This window comes from Saprolegnia diclina (genome assembly GCF_000281045.1).
Source record: "Saprolegnia diclina VS20 unplaced genomic scaffold supercont1.41, whole genome shotgun sequence".
In the NCBI taxonomy this organism is placed as follows: Eukaryota; Oomycota; class Saprolegniomycetes; order Saprolegniales; family Saprolegniaceae; genus Saprolegnia; species Saprolegnia diclina.
In genome coordinates, this window is record NW_008246108.1 from 487,794 (window position 1) to 496,308 (window position 8,515).

The 8,515-nt window shown below is 60.2% G+C and overlaps 4 protein-coding genes across 4 annotated transcripts; 3 read left to right on the plus strand and 1 right to left on the minus strand.

Moving 5' to 3' along the window:
- Nucleotides 1-1,713, plus strand: SDRG_11451 (hypothetical protein). Its single transcript, XM_008617494.1, has one exon. It carries the CDS (start codon nucleotides 307-309, stop codon nucleotides 1,591-1,593), a length of 1,287 nt encoding a protein of 428 aa, XP_008615716.1. The 5' UTR covers nucleotides 1-306; the 3' UTR covers nucleotides 1,594-1,713.
- Nucleotides 1,714-2,099: 386 nt separating this feature from the next.
- SDRG_11452 (hypothetical protein) lies at nucleotides 2,100-3,608 on the plus strand. Its single transcript, XM_008617495.1, has 5 exons — nucleotides 2,100-2,202; nucleotides 2,252-2,516; nucleotides 2,564-2,812; nucleotides 2,861-3,132; nucleotides 3,179-3,608. The coding sequence occupies exons 1-5, from the start codon at nucleotides 2,118-2,120 to the stop codon at nucleotides 3,256-3,258; spliced, it is 951 nt and encodes a 316-aa protein (XP_008615717.1). The 5' UTR covers nucleotides 2,100-2,117; the 3' UTR covers nucleotides 3,259-3,608.
- Nucleotides 3,609-4,938: 1,330 nt separating this feature from the next.
- On the plus strand, nucleotides 4,939-5,304 carry SDRG_11453 (hypothetical protein; the record flags this gene model as incomplete). Its single annotated transcript, XM_008617496.1, has 1 exon — nucleotides 4,939-5,304. One exon carries the CDS (start codon nucleotides 4,939-4,941, stop codon nucleotides 5,302-5,304), a length of 366 nt encoding a protein of 121 aa, XP_008615718.1.
- Nucleotides 5,305-6,530: 1,226 nt separating this feature from the next.
- On the minus strand, nucleotides 6,531-8,424 carry SDRG_11454 (hypothetical protein). The gene has a single exon (XM_008617497.1). It carries the CDS (start codon nucleotides 8,201-8,203, stop codon nucleotides 6,653-6,655), a length of 1,551 nt encoding a protein of 516 aa, XP_008615719.1. The 5' UTR covers nucleotides 8,204-8,424; the 3' UTR covers nucleotides 6,531-6,652.
- Nucleotides 8,425-8,515: the final 91 nt, after the last annotated feature.

The window sequence follows — 8,515 nt, forward strand, 5'->3', positions numbered from 1 at the left end:
ACGAACCTCGACAACCAGTTCTTTGGCCGAACGACAGCGCCGCCGAGCAACGCGACGACGGCACCGGTACTCGACGACCAACAAACCGTGCCGCCCAACGACCACAGCAACATCAACCGCGGCGCCGGCAACACTGGTGGTGACACGACTGCCGAACTCAAGGCCAAGGCCACGGTCGGCACCGAGTCGACGTCCGAGCTCACGGTGCGGTACGTGACGGCCGCCGTCGTTGCCGTGACGATCGCGACGCTGGCGTTCTTTCAGTTTCTAGCCATCAACCCGTCGTACATTGCACCGGACGCAGCGATGGAGCGGGCGTTTGCACCCAACGCGTGGGAGCTGCCGACGTTTGTCGGGTTCCTCCAAGGCATCAGCTTGCTCTCGCTGGTCCGCAACGCGAACGTGCCGCAACTCTTCTACATGAACTTCCTCGACTCGCTCTCGTGGCTCAACTTTCTCATTCGGGCGCCGGCGTCGTCGGCGTCGACAAGCACCGTGGCATCGGTACAGCTCGTGAGCCACCGGCAGCTGGCGTCGACGTCCAGCTACGACGCGTCGGGGTACATTGACTTCTCGCTGCGCGCGAACGTGGGTGAGAAGGACTGGTTCTTCCGGCTCTGGGCGACGGTGCTGGTCGTGCTGGCGGTGCTCTTGCTGGTCGTGGTCGTGACGGCCGTCGTCGCCAAGTGCTTGGTGCAGCGCGGGAACCCGTTCCACTCGGAGACGTCCGACTCGCACAAGCGCAGCGTGAGTCTTCGTTCAATCTCGCGCCGGCTCCTCGGCATGTGTGTCACGGTGGTCTACTTTGCAATCTTGCCGCTGTCGATGGTCGCGATGTTCGAGGTGCTGCTCGACACAACGTCGACGGGGTTTCCGCATACGAACGCCGTGCTCTCGATGGTGACGCTGGCGCTGCTCGTCGGTGTCCTTGTCGCCGGTGCGATCGCGGTGCACCGCAAGACCGAGGCGGGTCTCTCCAAATGGCACGTCCGCGTCGTGTGGGGCGTTGTGTACGGGCCATACCTGTACAGCCACCGGCTCTTCTTTGTGGTGACGGCGCTTGTCCAGCTCCTCTCGGGTGTCCTTGTGGCGAGTGTCTCGGCAGCCGGCGCCGCGCCGCTGATCGCACTCATCGCGCTGCGCGTCGTCTACGTCGTGCTGATCGCAGTCGTCCGTCCATTCCAGTGCAACATCCAGCTGTGGTGCACCCTCGTGTTTGAAGCACTCTTGGTTGTTATGTATGGCGTCGCCGCTGGTCTCACGCCGCTCGGGCTGGAAGTCGGGACGCAGAAGACGCTGTCGTATGTGGTTGTCATCATCGTCGTCGCGATCGTTCTCGTCGTCTTCCTGCGGCAACTGCTCATGCTCTGGAACTTTGCGAGCGGGTGGGCAAAACCCGACGACGTCTCGTACTCGGGTATTCCGACGGCGCACGAGCACGACTGGGAGAGCTCCGGCGCCAACTACACCATTTCGATCCCGGGTGCCGACTCGTCGTCGCGCGACGCGTCAGCTGCGTATTCGACCGACAACATGCCCAACACGATCCGACTCGTGCCCTCGACACACCCGACCCGGTCTTACGACCTGTAAAAGATGATCATTCGTGTACCTACGAGTCCCTTGTATGCACAGATTGTCTATAGCGTGCGACTGCAGTGGCTTGGCTTGGTGGTAACAGCAAATACATCGTCGGGGATTAGGACCGGATATCAGACACGCATAAATCGCACATTTCTAACAGGCACTCTGCAGTAAAGCCTGGAGCAACGTCCTCATCATGTCTCTGTGACCATGCTGCCCTGCTACGAGTTCTATGGAGCAAATCTAGGCGAGACTTCAGCGTCCAACGCAGCTCTTCGAGTCGCCAGACTGCGCTCGAGAGCGCGCTGCAACGCTGACATAGAAGCCGTCGATTCGTTCTCACAGCTATGCTATGATGGAGACTACTCCATCCATGCCGGGTCGAGGTCGACCGCGGCACCTCAGATCTTAGTCGTCGTCAATGGCGCGAATCTTGCGATCCGCTAGCATCCGGATACGAGGTTTGTTAAAAAGCGCTCTTTAAAAAGGCACGGTATCCGGCATGCTGGGTATCCGGATGACACACACGCAGCATGGCTGGAGCGCTCTGGCACGAGGCGCATGTGCTTGACGCGGCCGAGAACGGCGTCGTCCTCTGGCTCATGGACCCAAGCGCCGGTGCGACCACGTCCTATGCTTCACCGCCTCGTGCTCACGCGCGGTGTAGAGACGCGCAAGGTGCATGGCACGGTCGTTGCCGCCATCTTTGCGTGGGTCGAGGTCGTCGCGTTTCTTGGCGAGACCTTCCTCGTCATGGTGCTGGCGATCGCGTCGCGCTCGACGCTCTTGTACTTCCTCTCGTTCCTCATGGAGCGCGATACCTCGGCGACGACGATCGTGGACGCCACGTACGACGCCGTCTTTGTCGTCGCATGGCTCGTGCATCGGTACGCCGCCTTTTTCCATCTCTCGCCGCGCGCGCTCTGCGAACGGTACGTCGGCTCGACCGCGCTTGCCACGTGCAGCAACGCTCTGTTAGGCTCGGGCTCTTGCGCTGGCGACCGCTGGCGACATCGACCAAGTGGCTCGTGCTCTACCATCTCGTCGGGTTTGGCCTTGTGGTCGCGTGGCAGTGGCACACAAGCGACTGGTTCCTCTCGCTGGACAACTACTACGATCCGGCGACGGGCCAGCTCCAGCTCGCGCGCGTCCTAGAGATTCTACTTTTGTCGCCGATCAAGGAAGAGATCGTGTTTCGCGGTCTCGCCTTCCACCTGCTCCTCAACCGGTACGTCCGGTGTCATTCGTTCGAAACACTGGATGCTGATGGCCGTAGGATCCCGAGCAATGGCGTCGCGGCCGGTGTCGCCAGCGTCCTCTTTGGCTGCACGCACCTCATCAACCTCAAGCACAGCAGCTTCTCGACGCCCTATGTACTGCTGCAGACCTGCCTTGGTATCGAAATTGGCTTGTACTACGCTGTGCTGTTTGTGCAGACGCGGCAGAACCTCCGCGACTCGATCGTACTGCACATCGTCAACAACGTCCTCTCGAGCTTCCTCTCGACGCACACGGATTTCAGCGCGCGCCCCATCTTTGCCGTCCTATGTACGTTGTACGGCGTGACAAGGCGGCGTCATTATGGCTATGCTAGTGCTGCATGCGATCGTTGTCTACTTGGGCTTGACGTACGCATCGATCCGGTCGATGCAAGCGCCTCGAAAACTGGCATAAGCGACAATGGCGCGTCGTCGCCGGCAGCATCATCATCCTGCGTCGTCGTCGTCGTTCTCAACGGTGTTGTAATGCAGCCAACGTATCGTGGACTTGATCGGCAGAAGCGAACCAAAAGCCTGGACGTACAGGTCGGGCGACGGGACGATGATTGCCGAAAAGGTCACTGTGGAGGACGACGGGATGAAGCGCAAGGTACTCGCCCCGTCCGTGGCCCATCAGATGGTCGCTGCGAACCCCGACGGCGCAGCTGGCGGTCGCAGCAGATGTGTATGCAGGCACACCGATTCTTCCATAAAAGAAAAGAGCACCCGGGAGGTGCCCGGGAGGCAGTGCCTGAGAGGCGGAAGCAACGTCGTCATCAGCACACTCTGTTTCGCTTCCATACGCATGCACGGGGCGTAGCTCAGTCGTTCGTCATACAAGTATCCGCATTCAATTTGTTCGTGCACGGGTGGACAACGACGACGTCGGTGCACAGAGCCGGCGAAAAGCTACTAGGTCTTCGTACGAGTCGACCATGACGTACACGTACTCGTATGTCTATCACTCGCTCGACTCGCAACGGACCATACAATGGTAATCCGCGCAGCTACGTAGAGCTTTACGTAGCCCCGCGATCCGCCACCTGGCGCTGCCACGTCATGAAGCGTTACAACGGACGACCACCTCTACCGTTGCTGTTTGGTGACCTTGTGACACGAGTAGCGTGATCGCGTCGACAATACCAAGAGCTGCAGTTGCCTCCTGCGAGAGGCCTTGGACGCGAGCTGATCCGCGTGGTGAGCCGTCCGACCGGTCGAGCAAAGGCGGGCTGAAGCGTTGCATGATAGGGTCTTGGATCGCCCGTCGACGCCGCACCTGATCCGAAATGATGCGGGATCAGGGGACGCGTGGTGAAGGTGGCATAAACGGGCGACGTGACCAAGGGCATTGCATACGCTTGCCGAGGTGCTGGACCGACGCCACCTGGAGCGCACCCGTGGGACGCCAGTGTCATGCCCTCCGCGCAGCAACGGGCCACCTGGAATTGAAGAACGCGGGCCTAGTGGCGTCGGCGATGCAAGTACCCACGTCCTATTACTCGGACATGGCAGTCGACGGTCTCTACCGATCGAAACCCAATTGCAGACGACACGGACGGTTGCGTCGTGCGTTGAAACCTCGGCTTCTCGACGCCTGTATACAAGCTCAGTCGGTCGCGCCACCTGCTGCGCCCGCGTCTCAGTGGGCTACCGCGGCCGTCGAATTGCCGTATTCAGTAGGACGCACCACATCCGGCGCACACTACCATCGCGGGTTCGAATCGCCGCCGCGAGCGCAACGCTCCCGTTGTCGTCAGTGGACCAGCAGCTTTTCCCGAAGGTCATCTCTGCCGGCGACAATACGCCCGCCGATGTCGTCCCGTCTTGCAAATCTCGCGCCACCGTCGCCGGTTCACACCCGACGCGGTCGCCTGCGCCTGCCCGACGATTTGTGGCAATTGAGAGAACCGCTGCAAGACGAACTTGAAGTGCAAAGGCAGGTGACCACGCACCCATGTCAAGAGAGCCGCCCTGACAGCGCGCCCAGCTGGCGACGTGACATACGCTGGAAAGAACAACCCTTGAGGTAGGCGCAGCGCAGCATCCGTCTCGTCCGTCTCCTCCACTTTGCAATTTGCCATTCCCAGTGTACTCGATGCTCGAGCTCCTTCTCTCGACGACGACGACACCGACGTATCAAAAGTGCGGGTACCGTACTGGCAAGTGCACGCACCCGAGCGCGCTCAAGCGCAACGGCCAGTTCCACCGGCTCTGTGCCTTTCACCGGCAAAAAGCCAACTGGAACCAAATGAAGCTCGACCGGAAGAAGCGCGAGCGTCGGGCATCGACGGACGACGACGACGCCGTCGCCATCTTCTCGCCCGCCACCATGTCACCGGTGCTGCCGTCGGCCCTGGACGACGGCCCATTCACACTCGCCTCGGATGAAATGGACTTTTTCCTCGACGCCATTCTATCGTCCAAGGGGCTGCCACCGATGCCCGACACGACGTTCTATTGACACGCTACTGGCGTGATTGTTTCTAAGTTAAATGCACTGTATACAATTTTACTTTCTTCTTGACGCTCCGAATTCAGTGCATATCGAGCGAAGGCGTAGGAAGGCTTGTACTGGTAGTCGCACGATCGACTGCCGAGAACGTTCTCGGAGGAACATGCCACTGGGTGGCACCCGTGCCGTGTCATTGACAGGACATCCACCGTGGACTGCATGTGGACGAAGCGCGAATCGGAATTGGTACATTGTGGACGCTGGAAAGGCCGGTGCCCTGTTGACGCGACAGTGTCGCCGCGCTGCAACCGGCAAACGACGGGCGACACCACCCAGTCAACAAGCAGTTGACCGAATCGACCGTTGTTATGGAATCGCCACCAGCGGGACACGGGTTTGTTTGGGAATCACTCTTCATCATCCCGTACTACTCAGCAAACGCGCGTCGAGCGAATAAACGTAGCAATGCTCGGGATACGAATTCGTTTAATTCGTTGCGAGAACTCTTGAAAAAACAATGATTCGTTGGATGCGTCCAAGCAACAAGAAAGCGAGGCTTGAGCTTCCAGTGGGACGACCATCCAGATGGGCGGCGTGCGCTGGGTGCGTTGACGCGAAGACGGCAATAATGGCGCGACACGATGTCTCTGCAGCATCCAATGAGACTCACCCATCCAGATCCGGTACCGCGCCTCCCGAGTACTGTTTGGGGTACACTTTTAGCTGTCTCCCAAGCGGTATCAAAGCGATTCCCTCATTGGTCTCGGCAGATATGCTCCGCAGAAAGGTTTGGGACGGTAGGTGTTAGCCGCTTCCTGTGGGCTGTCGGTGGGCGATGCCGCACCCACCACAAATGACGGCGGCGCTCTTTATGCGCGAATAATCGCGCACCCGCGTTGCGACTGACAAGCTACGTTGCCGTCGGACGCATCCTGTCAAGGCCTGTGCTTTCGTAATGTGGAGCTGTAATAAGGGACTGTATTTCGAACCGTGCCCCGGCGCACGATGGAGGCACCGCAAGAGAAATAGCAATCTAGTCGCCTATCTCGGTACGATAACATACGGTTTCGCGTAGGTAATGATAGCCTTTGATCCACACACAACATGGGCGACGTACCGTTGCCGTGGCACCGACACGGAAGAGATTCGTATCGGCGCGTCGGTCCGACGGAGCACGGCACCGTGTACTTGGAGTTGTCGGTAATGACGAGTCTACGGCGGTAACGACCCGTCGGCGAACCACGGCGCCGGTGTGCACCGCCCTTTGAATCTTTGGCTACGACAGCCCTTCTCGATGACAACAGTACTTCACAAAATGGTATTATATCTTGTCGCGAGATGACTACGAACTACAGGTTTAGGCACGCGAGTCCATGAGTCGGATCGTGTTGGGCACGTCGTAGTCGTCGTCGTCGCCCGTGCGCCGGTCCGGCGTCGTGTGGTGCGACGACGTCCCTTGGAGCGAAACGGTGTAGTTGCCATTTTCAGTGTCCATCTCGTGCTCGTTGGCCGTATACAGGCCCGTGTACTGATCGTCGTTGGTCGGCTTGGCCCACCCAGACGCGAACGTCCAGAGCATGACCAGTTGCCGAAGCAGCATGCCAAGCACAAACACGCAGACAAGGACGACGATGACATACGAGAGCGTCGTTTGCGTGTCCACCGACAACGGCGTCGACGTCATGCCAATGGCGGCGCCGAGGATGGCGCACAAAAGCACGTCGAGGACCACGGTCGCCCACAGCTGCAGGACATCCCGGAACGGCTGCAGGACGAGGAGCAGCACAATGTAGAGAGCATGGAGCACGATGAGCGCAATGAGCGGGGCGGCGCCGGACGCCGTCACGTTGGCGACGAGGACACCAGAGAGAAGCTGGACGAGAATCGGCACAACAAAGAAGAGACGCCGACTGTACTCGTATTGGCCGTAGAGGGCACCCCAGATGACGCGCACCTGCCACTTGGAGAGACCGGCCTCCGTCTTCTTGTAGACAAGGACCGCACCGGCGACGAGCAGCGCCACGAGGAGCGCGAGCGTCACCATCGAGAGCACCGCGTTCGTATGCGGAAAGCCGTCGCCGAGCGACGCGTCTTGCCGGATCTCAAACATGGCGATCATGCCGAGCGGGAGGTACGCGAGCGTGAACAGCGAGACGCAGAGACCGAGAAGGCGCTGCGAGATCGAGTGCAACGATTGGGCGCTCGAGTGCGAGCCGGACGAGTCCGAATGGAACGGGTTGCGGCGCCCCGACTTGAGCCGGCCGACGACACCGACGACGACGGCCGCGGCCAAAACGATGGCGAGGACGACGAGGACCGCGATCCAGAGACGGAAGAACCAATCTTTCTCGCTGACGTGCGACCGGAGCGAGAAGCTGACGTAGCCCGAGGCGTCATAGTCGGACTTGATTGTGGCGAGCTGCCGATGGCCCACCACGGCTGGGCTGAGCTGGATCGACGAGACCGTGCTCGAGGTGGCCGACGGCGCCGACGCCCGAATCAAGTAGTTGATCCACGAGAGCGAGTCGAGGAAGTTGACGTAAAAGAGCTGCGGGATGTTGGCGTTTCGAACGAGCGAGAGCGCACCGATGACCTGGAGGAACCCGACAAAAGTCGGCAGCTCCCACGCGTTGGGTGCAAACGCCCGCTCCATCGCCGCGTCCGGTGCAATGTACGACGGGTTGATGGCTATAAACTGAAAGAACACCAGCGTCGCGACCGTCACGGCAACGACCGTCGACGAGAGATACCGAATGGTCTGGTGGGCCGTCGACTCGGCGCCGACCGTCGTCTGCGGAGCATCGTTGACGTCCGACTTGCCGCGGTTGATATTGTTGCTGTGGTCCGTGGGAGGCACAGTGGGCTCAGCGTCGGGCGCAATAGTTCTGTTGGTCGGTGCGGTCGTCATACCGAGAAAAGAGTCGCCACTTGGCGCCGGGGTCGGAGGCTCGGTCTGGTTGAGAAAGTTTCGAAACGATGGGTCGACCGTGGCAACCGCAGATGTCGGGATATCAAAAGGAATCTCGGTCGGGATCGGAGTACCCGTCGATGTCGGGGTTGGCGTCGGGACAGACGTTGGTGGCTCCGGCGTGGTGACGTTCGGCACCGGCGCTGGCGATGGCGTCGGGACAGACGTTGGTGGCTCCGGCGTGGTGACGTTGGGCACCGGCGCTGGCGATGGCGTCGGAATCGGTGTCGACGGCTCTGGTGTGGTGACGTT

Excerpts from the sequence above, each read along its gene's own strand:
- SDRG_11454 (XM_008617497.1), bottom strand. The coding sequence starts at position 8,203 with ATGACGACCGCACCGACCAACAGAACTATTGCGCCCGACGCTGAGCCC.
- SDRG_11451 (XM_008617494.1), top strand. The coding sequence starts at position 307 with ATGGAGCGGGCGTTTGCACCCAACGCGTGGGAGCTGCCGACGTTTGTC.
- SDRG_11452 (XM_008617495.1), top strand. The coding sequence starts at position 2,118 with ATGGCTGGAGCGCTCTGGCACGAGGCGCATGTGCTTGACGCGGCCGAG. Across the intron at positions 2,203-2,251 it reads GCTCATGGACCCAAGCGCCG|AGACGCGCAAGGTGCATGGC; the intron begins GTGCGACCACGT and ends CGCGCGGTGTAG. Across the intron at positions 3,133-3,178 it reads CCCCATCTTTGCCGTCCTAT|TGCTGCATGCGATCGTTGTC; the intron begins GTACGTTGTACG and ends TGGCTATGCTAG.